The 17,192-nt window shown below is 38.3% G+C and overlaps 1 protein-coding gene across 3 annotated transcripts; it reads right to left on the bottom strand.

The window, feature by feature from the left end:
• Positions 1-13,055, bottom strand: LOC143881760 (putative RNA-dependent RNA polymerase 1). 3 transcript variants are annotated; one of them, XM_077385021.1, is made up of 6 exons: positions 12,949-13,046; positions 12,682-12,725; positions 11,208-11,757; positions 6,597-8,500; positions 5,509-5,659; positions 1-1,042 (listed from the first exon to the last, which is right to left on the bottom strand). In XM_077385021.1, exons 3-6 carry the CDS (start codon positions 11,736-11,738, stop codon positions 212-214), a joined length of 3,417 nt encoding a protein of 1,138 aa, XP_077241136.1. In that variant the 5' UTR covers positions 11,739-11,757; positions 12,682-12,725; positions 12,949-13,046; the 3' UTR covers positions 1-211. The 3 variants fall into 3 exon arrangements, with proteins under 3 accessions (XP_077241136.1, XP_077241138.1, XP_077241135.1); XM_077385023.1 differs by lacking the exon at positions 11,208-11,757 and having other exon boundaries at positions 12,682-12,760; positions 12,949-13,055; XM_077385020.1 differs by lacking the exon at positions 12,949-13,046 and having other exon boundaries at positions 12,682-12,938.
• Between the last annotated feature and the right edge of the window lie 4,137 nt (positions 13,056-17,192).

Here is a 17,192-nt window from a genome sequence, read left to right as displayed (position 1 = left end):
TCACACAAGATTATACTCAATCAACTTTCAAATAATGTCCACCAATTACATTTCTACCCAATATGAACATCTAGAAACAGCAACAGCAACAGAAAGATTTTTCAGTTGATCTAATGCAGTAAGAAAGCATAAATTTACATAGCGAATGTACTTTTCCAAGACAAACATGTACAAATAAAATATATTCAAGGACTGAGAAGAAAAAGCTTTCTCAACTCAACCTCAGATTCTTACCGAAACTGCGTTGCAATGCCGACACCTTTCTCTGAATGCTCTTCTTCTGCTTGATGTGAATCAATTTGTCATAGACACACCACGGAAAACTAATATAGTGAGCCCTTTTCATACCCTCATTGTAGCAACCCCAGTAGTCGGGATGATATGTTACATGATACCATGCCGATGCCTTTGCATATACATCATCATCTACATCCGGGTCGGACTCGGTACCCTTCTCGTCGAACCATGACCTTGCTTCTTTCTTTAAAGATTTCACCGCCAAACTAATCGCCTCCGAATCTTTATATTTCGTAAACATTTTTGACATTTTCATTATACATCCACTGAAGATCTCTGCCTCGGTTTTAATCTCGTAATGCTCGAGAAGGTTACCCAACTTGAAATCGAATTGTTCTTTGAAATAATAAGCATCACCAAGGTAGCTCTCAAAACCTTCGACTTCCATGTCAGAGTCATATGACTTCCTTGCCACCTCCCGAGTGAAGGACTTTATATGGCTGGCATGTGGCGCAACATCTTTGATAGCTCTGAAGAGCTTTCCAATCACTCGCTCTGATTCGTAGTTGGGTTTGTCCAATTTTTCCATGAAGTCTGGACATTCCCTGACAATTAGATGAGGGGGGATTTCGGCCGGAATTCCAGTCTTGGGGAAGTCAACAGCAATGGAGAATAGCTTTGCAAGCTCAACACAGGCTTCACTCTCAGCCATGTTTGGCTTCTTATCGGCAAAGACAGTGTGGGCATTTGCGATGACACCTAAGCTGTCGTTTACCATATAGTTTGTGAAGTATTCCTCCACCTCCTGCAATCACGAAGACAAGCATAATGCCTACGGAAACACTCAAAAAGATAATCCAAACTACCCATTTCCATCAGTAAGACAGAAGATGAACCAATTGGTGGCTTTTAACATGTGGGTGAAATTCATAGAAAGATTTTAGGCCTTTTAGAACATTTTCATGGCAGAGAAGATGCAATCTAAGTGTACTGGTTGAATCTTCTATAAGGCCATCACTTCAAAAATGTGGAGTGCTCCTCTACAAGAGTACCTGATCTGTCTCAGACATTGATATTGAAATCCTAGGAATTTGTAAGGCCATTTACTATGGATGAGCATGTGCTAATGGCATGGGTTTGCATTGTGTAACAAATGCTGATATATCTTATGTGATGGCTATATTAATCATAGACCTGGTCAGGTTCTCTTTCACTATTTCTGCTTATAGGCAAGTGATGCAAGTCTATGACAAATTTGACTTGACAACCCCCAAGACCTCAAAAAAGATTATAGAAAACCAAATTGAAAGAATCTAAACCACTATTGCCATTTTTCGCAAAATCATGTAAATTACCACTTCTTTATGGTAATGTTCCTCCTAATTCTACAGTCTCTAGAACTAGAAATATTATCCTAGCTGTTGTCATATACATTAAAAATATGATCTCCATAGAATTTTGATACGATTAAATCCTCACTTGAATATTCATCACAACATGTAAATTTTGAATGACACTACCCTCTTCTTCTATGAGCTCATCAAGTAGAACACGATCATGAAAAGCATTATATTCCAGGTCTTCAAATCACAATTGTTCTCATCTTATTCCTAAAACCCATACTGATCAAGTCTTCGCATCAATTAGTGAATTTGACGACTCAGCTTTGATTTCCCCACCCTAGCATCAATTGGAGGGTTTACATGAACACTCCTATGTTGGCCTCTTCTAGCAGCCATGGAGTGATTGATCTCGCTACAAAACATCAAAAACCCTTGTCTCTAATACTAACTGATGCAAATGTATAACAGATCCGAACTAAATAGGCCAAGATCTCAAGGATAGGGGTATCAACAGAAGGCCGCCAGATCCACATGCTAATCGGATCCAAAATTTACCTTCTAATCATATTCGAATTCATGCTAGTCATGTTTCTGCCAAACCGTGATTGAGTCCAGCCCATTGATACCCCTATTTTAAAAAAATCAGGAAGACAAAATACCTCAAACCAATTGTATTCAATCTCCAAGCTAATGCAAAACCGACAACAGAATAGGAGGTTGTCTTGTTTCTCAGAAGAAAGAAAAATACATCATATATGTGTATTGATTTCTCATCAAAAGGAAGCACTATTCACGGTTTTCTATAAATTCCTTCAGCAACTTTTAATGGACCAAAATGCCCCTATAAATCCTTTAGAAATCATTAAATTTTTTTAAAACATTCATCAGACCTTTGAAGATATTTTTTCTGGTCAAGAAATCTAAACTGTTCCTATCACGACCCAACCCCACGGTGTAAATATTGTCAAGTTATGGGTCCCACACCCGCCCAGATTTTGTTCTCCGGCAGCACTACCGTGCCCGACCCACTCCGCAGGGACCCGCCCCTTGGAGATGCTGAAAACACGTCTACATAGTTAAGAGAGGAGTCCACATACATAGCCCAGTAACTTTCCCTCCCTTTTTTGATGTGGGATCTTACAATTCACCCCCTTGGGGCCAGCGTCCTCGCTAGCACACCGCACCGGGGAGGTCTGGCTCTGATACTACTCTGTCACAACCGGACTCCACTGTGTAAATATTGTCCGGTTTTGGGTCTCACACAGTCTTGTTCTCCAGCAGCACTACCGTGCCCGACCCACTGCAGGGACCCGCCCCTTGGAGATGCTGAAAACACGTCTATATAGTTAAGGGAAGAGTCTACATATAAAGCACAATAACTTTCCTTCCTTTTCCGATGTGGGATCTTACAATTCCGCCGATTTTGCATCCACCTTTTAATTTAGGCTTGGCACAGCCTAGATTTTGCATTGCATTAGCAGGTTGGATATTATGACATAAAAGAGTAAAAGACACCACTTCGAGCAAGGAGAATAATTAAATAATGGGATTTAACAATCATGAACAACTAGTTTGCAGAGGAACCTAGCAAAGATATACCAAATCCCGATTAACAAATTTCTTCAGAAGCTTCAAGTTATAGAAGAGAGGTGAAGAAGTGGTTAAAAATTTCATAATGACAGTCAATAATTTGTTGGGATTTAGTCTAATAGTGCCATGGTTGTGCTTGTCCTATACAATAATTGGCTAGATAGAATCAAAATAATGTATATGCTAGGAAAAGAGCCCTTGGAAACACACCGTAACCAATAGGCTCTACTATAGAAGTCTGACTGATCATAAGTGAATGGTAATGTCCAACTTGTGTAGTACTTATAAAAAAAATTTCAAGCTTTTTTGAGAAGCGGGTTTTCGTAGAGGAGAGAACACGCACAATTCCGTGGGGCTCCTATTGCAGTGCACATAGGGGTGCAACTCGGGTCGGGTCCAACCCAAACCCGTCAGGCTCAACCCGGAAAAAAAAGTCGAGTTGGGTTGAGTCCGGGTCGGGTCGGGTTTGGGTTGAGGGCTTGGGCAACCCGACCCGAGTGAAACCTGACATTTCTAATAATTTTTTTACTTTTCTAAGCTTAAAATCTCGGGTTGGGTCGGGTTTGAACTCAGGTCAGGTCGGATTCGGGTTGGAAAAAAGGGTTCCTCGAGTCGGGTCGGGTTGAACGTCGTCAGGTTGGAAATCAGGCCGGGTCGGGGTCGGGTTAAGTAAATGGTTGCTCGGGTCGGGCTCGGGTTGGCCTCAACCCGACCTGAGTTGCACCCCTAAGTGCACGACCCTAATCACACACAAACTATTGAATTGAACGGGATGGGAAGGATTGGTTGAGAAATGGCCGGATTAGTAGGAGGGAGGGCGGCCCTCTCACGTTTCTCCATCCTTTTTGCTAGCCTTATTATAAACAGCATCTATTGCAAGTTGCAGTGAAACATACGAAACCTATTACGGAGATCCATGGCATTTTTTATGAGTTGAGTCATCCTTTTCTTTGTTCTTTCTACTTCACTACCGAGAAAGTAATGAAGAACTCCCAAATCCTTCATGTTAAAATATTCCTTAAGCCTTTGAGCCTATCAATTTGGAAGATGATATTTTCACTCTCCCTGCATTACACATGCGCTCCCCTTATAATGTGATTTGACGTGAAAAGTGGGCAACTTTAACGCTTTTTGACGTCAAATCACATTACAAGGGGGGAGCATGCGTAATGCGAGGGGGGGGGGGTGGAATGGGGATGTGGGTCAAAACGCATCCAAAGAAAATCCTAGTTGACTCAGCATGACACGGATGAGTACTCGGTTGACATGGCCATAACTCGAGAGAGTCAAAGGAGTTCTGATTTTGACTTTGTAGGGCAAACCGCGGACTCAGACAAGAATGAGGCCAAGGTAAAATATAGTTGACTCGGGGGAGTTCACAATGACGTGGGGGAGTTTTGAAACTATGGTATCATCAGCACAACTGGTATGGGAATTGTACCTGACCTAGTGTGTTTCTAAAATAGTGAATTGTCGCATACACTTCTCTTGTATCTTCTGACCCGGAGAGTTTGATTTAACTTCCCAAACCATGATTTAGGTTCTTGCTTTAGCCCACCATGTAAGTCTATGGAAGTCCATGGAAATGTAACATGAAACTTCAGGAAATGCTAGAAAAAGTACAGATATACAAATTGATCCCATCATATAAGCGAGACAACCATCGGCAATAGTTTAACAAGATCAAAAACCCAGTGACATGTTGTTGTGCATGCCTAAAACAATAAGGTTCATTCTATATTTCACATATTTTGAAAGTTCAGGTGAGTTTAGAGTCATGGAAAATTGGCCATTGAAATTGTTTGGTAAGCAACCATCAACGTTTATAATGAAATGCCATTGATCCCAATTTACACCTAGTAACAAAGGGAGATCAAAACATATTAAGAACTGAAGCACGTCACAAAAAGCCAATCCATATTCCATACATAAACATGCTGCTGGCATTCTCATGTGTTTCAATTTGCAGGGGCGATTGGCGGCATTAGAGAAAAAAGCATGCAAGAGTCTCTAGTAGTTTATGTTATGTGTTGCAATGATGGGATGTGAAGGGTACATAAGTCAACCGAAATTTATGTCACGGCTTTTTGTGGACACCGATGAGAATCATTGTACTATATTCTAATACGTCAATTAATTATATAGAGTTTCTCACAAATAATATTAGCATATGCTTGGTGTTTATATGACCAAAAATGCTTGATCTGGTGAACATGACCAAAAATGTTTAATGTGGTATGAAGTAGACAGAAAATGAGAGGATGAACAAGGAAGTATCAAAGAAAAACAAATAAAATGCATATTTTTCAGTAAAGGGCACCATACATAAGACTAATACCTCAATTGAAACGTCATGATCTAATAGCTCAGACGGTGCGGCAGTATATTCCATAGGTGGGATTTGACGGGGTGGAATAAGTTCAGGGTCCCAGCTCACAAAGTATATATCTCCATCCAAGTCGCTTCCCGAACACTCATTTGGATGGGGTCTAGAATCACAATGCAGTAAATACTTTAGAGCAGTTAAGATGAAGAAAAAGTACAAGAGATAACATATGTTAGTTTTTTACCACTGAATACCACTGAATACCACTGAATGTAACATGCAGAATCAGGAGAATGAAAAAGAAAAAATATTCTCTTTACTAGTGTGCTTAATCACAGCTTAAAAATCAAAATGAGAAAAGAGAGTTTCTTGTTAGTGTAGACTTGAGAGTTAAAATCTCCCAAAAATTATAGTCACTTAGGCATCATTATCGAAAGTGTAAAATGTCATATCTTTTAAATCCACATCTGAAAATTTCTTGTTAGTGCAGACTGTAGGCTTAAGAATTAAAACCTCCCAAAAATTATAGACACTTAGGCATCATTATCGAAAGTGTAAAATGCCATATCTTTTAAATCCACATCTGAAAAGTCCCTTTCTTTCAAGACAGTGCATGAATATCTTTCTTGTGATGTTTGATTTTGTCCCTGGCTCCCTGCCAATCCATGTAAATAAGTTAAAGTGTTGAGATACAAGCTATTGTAGTGTGCCTTACATGAACAAAAAGAAAAGTAGCAAGTGCTTCTTTTAATTACATTATATGGTAGAGCAATTAAGCTTTCTTTTATTTTCCCTAAGCATTGACTCCTGTAGGAGAACCAGTCATCTATTCTCATTAAAAATGAAATCTACTTATAGGGACAGATGGCTTCTCACCCAGAAACTCTTCTGCTTTTGAAATTTACATGATGATCAATACAGTAACTAATTGCAGATCACATACAATTCAGCATAAACGTGTGATGCATTGTATAGTTCAATCAGTGAATGATAATATACTGAATGATAAACAGATGAGAAATCATAACCAAGGGCTACAGAATTAATTATTTGAGGTTTCAAACATTTAACTATGAATACAAGTGATGAAGAGGTCTGACCTTTTTCCTTTCTGTGGAAAGACAACACAGTCAACCATATGGTGCAGAGCAGGGACATTCACAGCCATCAAGACCCTGACGTCCCCAGGGTGGAGGCAGGGATTTTTAGCAACAACTACTTTACCCTCTACCACAAAAGAACGCTGATCTGTTTCAATTCCACCGACCATAAAGAGGCCACTATGACGAAACTGTTCATGTCCAACACATGAAACATTCACAAATACCTGCCCATATTCCAGACTTCTAAATTCATCCAGACATCCCATCATTGACCTCCCACGTGGAACAAATATTCGTGTTTTAGTCCTAAGTTCTAACAGCTTTGATGCCCTAAATGTTTGTAGCATCATTGAAAGGAATGGTTCGGCATCAGGCTTATAACCACACATTAGCATCTCTTTAAGAATCCTGGTGTGTTCTCCAGGAGACATGATCTCGAGTGCCTCCTGTGCCTTTACGGGATCTGTTAAAATCATATCCAGTTGGTCTACGGCTTCTTTTTGCTTCATCTCAAAGATACGATCTTTGATTCCGAGTGTAGACAAAAGAGTAATCAACTGACGATTAAGGAAACACGGCTGATATTTGCTCCATGCCAAAACATCCAGTTTGGTGTTATCTGATTTATATTTACACATGCTTTTTCTTAAGGATAACTTAAATGTCGACCGCGGATCTATGGCCACAACACCTTTGTAACCGCCATACCTAATTTGGAAAGCAGATGGTGCTGAACTTTTATAGTCGCACTTTATTGCTATTCTTCTTGCAAAGTCAGCAGAAATTTTTCCAATTCCATCTGAGAAAACATAGTTTGTCCCATCTACCCTAATCTCTACATCAGGAATAATTTCAATTTCATGCCTATAAACATTCAATGTTTCTTTGGATGAGCTAAATGATTGACCCAGTCTGGCTGCATATTTTGCCACGTTTCTTATCTCACTAAAATCACCCATCCACTTTCTGATACCAGCGGCAGTAAGTCCATTCTTTGGAGCAAACAACCAAGCAGAATTATCACGTAATTGACTTGAAGAAAAGGCAAGAAAATCAAACTTTTTGTCACCAACAACTATGCCATTTCTCAAAGTAGAAAGAATTCTCTTGTAAATATCAGTATGCTTGTCATCATCTTCAGCAACTGTACGCCGTAGTAAATCCATTGATCGCATTTTATCCCACTCCTCATCGACAAAAGAAACACGGAGAAAATTATCAATGTCTTCAGGATAATTGCGTATCACACGATTGGAAACATTAACCTCTGGCCCACAAAAGTATACTTTGGCAGGGGTTACCTGAACCCTGCGAACATAAACCAAGCCTGCATCCAATGAAATCGCAGTGGATTTGGGAGGGCGCTTTGATTTTTGGTATGTTATGTACTTGTCACGAAGCCATTTTGCTGGCTCAAAGCAGGAATTCTTTAAATTGTTAAGACTCTCCAAGGCATATTCTATATAAGGAATGGGTATAGAATGAGGATCAACCAATCTGAAAAACTCATCATCAATTGTTGGGCCCATAAGGACCCCATTCTGAACCAAACTGTTTATCTTAAACAGAATTTTATATGGCAGTTGATTTCTCTGCTGAGGCTCAACAATGGGGACAAGATCTGAACTGCGAGAAAAAGAACGACCAATCTCCAAGGTGAACTGACCTTCATTTTCTTTATAATAAACAAAATTTTCACGGATATCTGGAAGGTCGCATCTGTGTGGAAGCTCCAAACACAAAGCAGAAGATTGACCTATAGAATAAGATGGAGTGAAATCTGTTGCTCTAACCCACTGATCATCTGCTGTGTCACGAAAGTAGTTCAAAATGGGATCTTCATACACTTGCCCCAAACTATTGCGTTGAGGCTTCTTATAAATCCGAGGAGCAGCTTGCACCTAGAAATTAAGAAATCCTATCAACCATGATCAGTAACATTTTTATGACAGGAAATAACAGAAACTAAAGAACGCAAGTCATTTTGTTAATAAATAAAATGCTTTAAAACTGTAAATCAAAGCACATCTTTCAGAGATCAAATTTGAAGGCAATAGAATAATAGGCTTCTCATTTGGTTTCACATGAAACCATCACCAGTTTTTGTTCCTGTTTTCCGTCTCATTCAGCAATAAACAATTCATTCATATATGTCACAATGGGGACACTGTTCAAAACATTAAATCCTCAATATCAGTAAACATTCAAAATAGAAAACAGGAAAATATCTTCTAAAACAAACACAAGGAGAACAAGGAATGGGACACCAGAAAGGAAAAGGGACAAAGTATGTAGACTATTCACATTCCAGGTACTAGGCAGCATAAGAGGGCAAGTGGAAAAAAACACACTCAAAGAAACACTTCTACAAACTAAAAGGTAATCCAGATAATTGTAGAGGTCCAACATATCATGTTTGACATGATACAATAACAATACTAGTAACAGATACTTCATGATGCTTTTGTTTGTCAAAATAACTTATGTTTGATATGTCACTCTCTTTGACTTAACCTTCATATTTTTTTTCTTGTTAGTGTTGCACATTTGCAATTATAAGCTTGAGTTTATGAGTTCTATAGATGCTATTTTAAAGTCATTGTTGATTCCATCTTCTAAGCCTTTTTTTTTTGAATGATTATCTTCTATGTTATATCGATTTAAGTTGATGCAAATTCGCGGTTTGCAGAGTCATATCCAAGGAGAGAGAGAGAGAGAGAGAGAGAGAGAGAGAGAGAGAGAGAGAGATAATATCTGGGGAGAGAAAATCATGGCGAGAAATGAGATAAAGAATAGAAGGAAAGAAAAGGAGGGAAAATATAGGGCTCACAATCGTAATCTAGAGATAAGAAAGGGGGTTGTTTCTATGAAGGCATAATCCCATAGGGTATATAGAGAAGATAAAGAGAAGGATGAGGGTGATTGATGTGAAGGCATACAGCCATAAGGTTTGAAAAGGAGATAAAGAGAAGGAGGAGGTTGGCGGCTCCTTAACTAGCCCTGAGGTGAGGTGAAGAAGAAGAAGAAGAAGAAGAAGAGAGAGAGAGAGAGAGAGTTGACAACCAAGCTTGGGAGTATAAACTCAATTTTATTCAATCATAAAATCGTAGCTAAGGCTGCACGTCTTTACAATTTATAGATACTTCAAACCCCACAAAACTCATGATTAGGAGAGGATTAGGACCATAGTTTCCAATGCGCGAAGCAAAGGCTCCCGGGAAGGTGGGAAGCGAAAAGCATGAAGGGTCGGGGAAGTATGAAGGATCTTCAATATTTTGCCAACCTAAATCATCTGCTGTAGAAATAACAAGGTCATCCTCTACAACCCAATCCATCGTAACATCAAGGTTGTAAAGATCCAACAATTAAATCACTATCAGCTGAAATGCATGTGTTGACCAGTGCCTGACTGGAAGAAAAATTTTAAAGACCGAATTATAAGATTTGTTTTACCAAAATTTTGGGATTTAATAATGTCTGGACATGATAAAATTTATGAATTTTTAAAATTAACAAAATTCCCCATCATTTGGAAGTTAAGATTTTGACCCGACCTGAAATGATAAAAAAAAAAAGTTGGATTTTGTACCAGAGTTAGAACTGGAAAGTTGACTTTCTATTCTTTTAGAATTGGGTCTTGGGGTATTCCCCTATGTACATGTAAATAAATAAATGTAAATGACTTTGCATGTAGATATACATGTAAATCCTCTCTTGTTAAGAAGGTAGGATTAATATGATGACTACAAAGACATCCTCTATCTCCTTTTGAATTAGGATTATGTGTTCCTTACACCTTTCCAATTACGGATTGAAGAGACATGAAGAATGTAGTAAACTAGAACAAAGAAGAAGACAGCTTTCCTAGGGCCTTTTTTTGTGTTATCCAAGCTTCAGAACCATGCTTCGTGATTTGGGTTAGATAAGCTTAGGGAGCATTCCACTCCAAATGACAGAAGCGTGAACTTTGGTCCTCTGATGGTGACAACCAAATGCCTCTCAATAGATACAATCCGAGCAAGCACGAAACTAAAATCATATCAATGGTAGATTGAGAGAATTCACGTAATTTGTTTGAGACCAGCGTCTTCCAGCCGAAAAATAAAGAAAAATTAAACCGACAGTGCTTGATGAGGTGATGTTTGTTATTTGTAAAATGCACAAAATTTAATGAAGATTGATAGCCAGAGACTCCAATCATCCAGGGGTCCGTTTGTGGTGCGCAACTCAATTGGACGGCACATCCAAATGAAAGATATTTCATCCAAAGATATTGAGTAATATTTGGATGGGAAATCAAGCTTTAATCCCTCATGCAAAATCAATGTACAATTTCACGTGGAAAGCAAAACCCTATTTCATGAGAAGCTTTTTTGAGTAATATTTAGAAGTGAAATCAAGCTTTAATCCCCATGTAGAAAATCAATAGGCAATTTCACCTGGAAGACAAAACCAAGATGATCACCTCATCAAGAGTACCGACATATTTGAAATTATCTACAATATAAAATCATTCACAAAAGAACAGCATTTGCTCTCTCAATCCATTAAAAGAGAAGATAAATAAGAACAGATTTTTTTTCATAAAACTAGTTTGGAGGACCAAACCTGTATCATAAGAAACTTTTTATCGCGTCCATGTGGGCGATGTAGCTGGATTTGCCAAATGCTCTCATAGAAAAGTTCAAGCTTATAATCAACACTACGATAAGACAAAAAGAAAAACAATTTTCGAAGACCAAAACCAAAGTCAACTTCAACATCGACGGCATTCCACAGAACGGAGAACTTGTCTTCTGAAACCTGACACCCGAAATGCAAAATTGTATTTTTCATAGTAAACATCGAGGTCCTGGGCTTTGGTACGATATCACGCTCCATTTCTCGAGCTTTTAGATAAGAAGAACCATACCATAGTTGGTGGCCCTGGGCCATAACGGAAATATGTTCAGCACTATTACTAGTCATAAATTGAACAACTGCAAATGCTCTTGACTTCGGGCCTATACTCTTGGGCATCCTAACTTTAATTGCATAAACACTTCCCTCCCCTGTATGCACTTCCAGAAGAGCCTTAATCCCTTCTGCGGTCACATTACTACAAGGGAAACCAGACAACTGAATTGTTCTGCTTCCCATATTCTCCAAATAAATTTAACTGCACAAGTTATATGATAAAATATCACTTTCAACTCGAAGGAGTAGAATAAAATAATAATCTTTGGTGTGTGAAACAACCAATTACTCCAAAAGCTTAGGCTGTTAGAGTTGGTGTTATTAAACCATTTATACTTCAACACTCCCCCTCAGGTGTGGCCCCGTACACGTGAATTTCTAATATCAAGGAGTAGTTGGGTTTTGAACCACTCAGGGCCCTTTTCATTTGAGATTGTAACAACTGATTGTGAGCCCCAAACTGATTAACGGACTCAAAATTAAATGTAATTCTGAGTCTATTAATCGCTTTGGCACTCACAATTGGTTGTTACAATCTCAAATGAACAGGACCTAAGCTGTTAGAGTTGGTGTTATTGAATCATTTATACTTCAACATGGAGGGAAAAACACAAAACTCAAATAGAGAAATTCTATGCAGAAATTACACTTGAATAAGACAGTCCTTCAGTTCTATGCAGAAATTCCAAGATTATAACAAACACAGTCTCCTGATAGTCCATATAAACCAAGACAGATATATCAAAGAATGAGAAGAGTAACAAAAAGATCATGATTATCGAAAAAATTAAGACCTAAAATGATGATTATCGAAAATTTGAGACCTGTAATTTTCTCTTGATCTTTTCACCGACTGTAAAAACCCTTGATTGATTCATCTAGTGAACATCCCTATATAATAATAGGATCTTCAAGAGAGAGAAAATTACACGGAAAGAATCGAAAATTACAGATAGTTGAGAAGAACATACAGTACAGATGAAGTAAGAAATAAATTCAAAACATCAAATAGAGAAATTTAACTTCAACTCTCTGAAACATCTCCATTCTAAGATCCAAAAAAACTACAAAAAGCATAGAAAAAAGAAAGATAGAGAGAAAGATCAATTAACGAACGAATACTGACCCTAAAAAAGGCAGATCGCACCTGTTCTTTCCTCACACCGATATCTGCAAAATGTGCAAGACCATCATCCTTAATAATACTGTATCAGAGAGAGAGAGACAGAGAGAGAGAGATTCAGAGGGGAAATGAAGACTGAAAATCAGAAAAGCAAGATACGCAGAGCAATAGAGGCTCAATAATCGATGCTTAAAACGGTGTAATCGGTTTAGAAAGAGCCTAGTAATGCAGAAAAATCTAGAGAGAGGGATTGTATGAAGAAGCTCATACCTTGAAAACAAGGAAGGCTCTGCCTTTAAAAGCTTTAAGTCTCTTTTTGACTGATGAGAATTCCTTGGAAGATGGTGTAGAAAAACGACCATTTTCTTTTGTCGTCGTATATGGGATTGGGAAGCTCAAAAGACTGGAATCAACAGTGCTATATTTTGATAATGGCACTACCGGCTTTGTTTTAAGCTTTTATTATTAGCAGCAAGGAAAAGGTTAAGGTAACTCATTTTCTCACGACCATCCATTGATAGTAGTTTGATACTGTCGCTACCGTGTTCAATTAGCTTCTCACGGACTGAGTTTGTTAATCGTAAAGCGGACGAAGTAGTGTCATTATCAAAATGTGGTCGTGTGGATGATGTCAGTCCTTTCCATAGGTAATCTTACCAATCAGTCCCTAACCTTAAAACCATTACGGACCACATCAGTGGATGGTCCAATCCATCCATAAGATGGGAAACAACATAAATAGGTTGTTCCTGAAAAATTGTTTTCATATGATAATCCTAGCCCTCCTATCTATATAGTTTTCCATAATATGTAATTCCTTTATACATAAGAGGGGTGAAATCATCCTATAGAAATGATTTCTTGTGCACAATCTATTTACGTTATGACCAATCACATAGACGGTTTGGATCATTCCGTAGTGCAGTCCGTATGGTACTTTTTAAAAAAATACGGGACTATAAAGGTTTACACCATTTTAAATCTCTGGGAATCAAACATTATCCAAATGAAAAATGATATGGAGACCGAAATGGGTAGCGAAAGGTACCAAAAGTCATTCTATGTGTTGCTTCACTTGGCTGAAATAAATCTATGTGTTATTTTCTATTTGCTCTTTCGTTGTTTAGTATGGGTATGACTCTTATAGATAAGGGTCATCTAGATTAAGATTTTTTTTCTATAAATAACATGTACGAGCCTTTCTTAAATTAAATAAAGAATATTATTTCAGAAAGTGTGTTTGGGTGCACAAAGGATAACTAATCTTTCCCTCGAAGTGGATCAAGAGGCTAATCTTCCCTCTAAGAAGATCAAACAGTTGCGAACCAATCTAGGTTAGTAACACTCTATCTCTCCAATCCTCAATCGATCGCAGTTGCATTCCAGGGAGTGAGTCTTGGGTTCCATTTGAGAGAGTGAATGGAGGAGACCGACAAATTAGAAGGGACGGACAATTTATCAGAGTAAAGGGGGTATTACGATTTAAAATATGGATAAACTTGTAATTTAAAGTAATAGACAGTACAAATTTTCCAAACTAGACTTATTAGTAAAATCCCCATTTTGATGTGAATGGAGAGCCATGTGGAATGGGCATCAAGAAAATATTTTTCAAAACTAGAGACTTGTTTGCAAAATCCCCCTTTTTTATGTGATTGGAGAGCCATGTTGAAGTAGCGTAAAATTACAGTAGTTCCACAAATTTGGGGATCTGAACCGTTAATTTGTATTTTTTTGGCTCTCTGTAGTCGATCAGAGACTTCGGAGTCGTCTCCTTTGTCATTTAGTAATGCTAGAAAGTAGGGGGTACTAAAGTAGCACCACGCCTAGTCCCCCACTTACTCGAAAAATGCACCTGACTGTTAATCAAATAACAAAAACAACCCAGCACCTAATTTACTATTAAGGTGGGCCCTCTTGGCGGTGGCCCCACTGTTGCAAAAACACACAACGATTCGAATATTATCTCAAAGTAAAAAAAAAGATTCGAATATTATCTCACTTCCAAATAGTTATGACGAGTCGCGAGGCCCACCCTTCACGACCACCTATCTCTGTGAAAAGGATGATAAGTGGGCCCGCGGTAGCTTGGTCGCAAAGCAATGTGAAGATATTGGATGAACCATACGGCTGGGACCCACTCCATAAAAAGAAAGGATGTGAGTACTAAGGAGCACAAGCAGTGACGTGTATTTACATCGTGCTATCCAATTTCCTTTTATTTGTACTCCCTCGATTTTGGTAGCGACACACTCCAGTTTGATGGGGGAATCTTGCTCGCGATTAAGCAATGGAAAGAGACTGGACAACGCTTTTTAGAAAGCAGACGGACGAGGAAAAATTGATACATTATCATCATCAACATGATACTGTGTAGAGTAGGTAGACTGTTGGTGACGTGTCATAGACCATGCTCCTTTTGTTTTGTTCACGCCCCCTAGTTTTGATAGATACACTCAATCCTTTTATACGTTTTCTTCCGATGATAAAAGCGCACTGTTTCTTTTGGGATTTTAAGAATCGAATTTGTCCAAAACAGAGTATCGGACTGCAAGCTAAAATTCGATTCTAAAAATCCATTACATTCAATGCCTATTAACTAGAGTGACCCAAACAACTTTGTTCTTGCTGCAAGTCTGGCGGGCCAGAGATTTTTTTTTTTGGTAGGTCTCCGAGTGGTGAAAGAGGGTTAGAGTGGGTGGAGTGGCTAAAAATCAGGAAACCAAAATCAAAAAACTAGTGAATCCGATAGGTAAGAAGTGGCTAAAAACCATGAAACAAAAAACTCTACTAAAAAGATTTGACATTTTCCTACCCACTTCTCACCCTCATGTCAAAGGTGCTCTCTCAAATCTCTATTCATCGCCCACTGCCCTACGCCCTCACCGGTCACCACTTGGAGACACCGATTTATCACGAGGAAAAAAAAATCCGCCTTATAATAATAACAAAAAAAACTCTGCCTTTTGTAGGAAAACATTTGAACCACATTTAAAATGTGTTTTAAACCCCCGCTATATTTATATTTTGTAAATGACAATTTTAAACACGCATTTTTTGTGTTTCCCTTTTTTAACTATGTTTTTTTAAACAATTCCTTATTAAACTCGAATTTTTCCCTTCCCATTTTTTTGCCAAATCACGTGCTACGGTTGTTATAGCAAGTTGGGCCCACCATCACCTCCTAAACAAAGATAGTGTTTTACTTTGAAAAACTCAATAATTCTCGAGATTTATATGCTTGTGCATGTAGTCTAGTATTATACTATTATTCGAAAAATACAATGGACCCACTTCTTAGAATGATCCAAACTGTTAATCTGTTGGGCTATGATGTAAGTAGATCATGTTGCACCGTGCAAGACATCTTCATTGGATGATCCTAACCCTTCAATTGATAGAAGTTTCTATAACGGGTATTCTCATTATAGATCGGAGGGTTAATGGAGATGATTTAAGGGTGCACGTTGTGGCCCAACAAATGAAGAGTTTGGATCATCCTATGAAGTGGGCCATCTCATAATTAATTATGCAGCTAATGTGTCATTCCTTACAGGGGGGACGAGAGAGAGAGAGAGAGATCGATCTGGCTACTTTCAAAGGGGGCAACCTTACGGAAATTAAAAAATAAGTTACCAATTCGGGGGGAAACTAAATTTGAGGGGGGGCAATTGCCCCCTCTCGCCCCCCCTCTGGTTCCGCCAAGTCCCTGCCCACACATGCCATTGGTGCCGTTACTACTGTCAGACGAGTGTCCATGTCTATTTAGAAGCAACGGATTCTACTGAAGAGACGGTAGAATGTTTCCTATGAACCTATATATAATATGTAGTATGTATTTTGAACAATATTAATGTTTACCTGTGTACTATGAACTACGTTTCCTAAGAAGGCATTCTCTTATTATATCACTGGATTTTTGTATGAAGTATTACAAATAAGAGAGTATAAATTACCGGCATAGAAACAGTGCTGATTCCTCGTTTGAGCAGTAAGACATACGAGATTAAAAATTTATGGTGCATTAATTATTAGAACCCTAACTGCAATAAGAAAAAGCTCTATCCACAACCTTCTTAGAACTAATATCTCCCTTTTCCCTTTTCACTTTGGTAGTTCATATATCTCACTACTTCCAATCTACAAGTTATGATTTGATGGTTAACATTACACATGTGATCGACCTTCTATTCTAGCTTCATATGCTCACACATATTTATGGACAAAGGGAAAAGTAAGCTAAAATAAATGCATCAATAGGGTTAAACTTTAAGGGCACATTTGGCTACCATGATTTTTTTTTCATGATAGACCGAGGGTCTCCAAGTGGAGATGAGGGTGAAGTGGCTAAAAATCAGGAAACGAGTGTCTCGGATGATGAGAAGCGGCCAAAAAAATAAGGAAAAAGTCAATTGGATTTTGAGTGTAGTTTTTTGTTTCCTGATGTTTTTACTATTTCTTGATTTTTCTGCTTCTCTTTAGGTTTGGCCTACTCATGGACTTTTAACAAGGAG

The sequence above is a fragment of the Tasmannia lanceolata genome, unplaced genomic scaffold (assembly GCF_043159265.1).
Source record: "Tasmannia lanceolata isolate RefF3 unplaced genomic scaffold, GAP_Taslan_0.1 ptg000007l, whole genome shotgun sequence".
NCBI classification, from domain to species: domain Eukaryota; kingdom Viridiplantae; phylum Streptophyta; class Magnoliopsida; order Canellales; family Winteraceae; genus Tasmannia; species Tasmannia lanceolata.
This window is presented reverse-complemented; position numbering and strand designations above follow the sequence as displayed.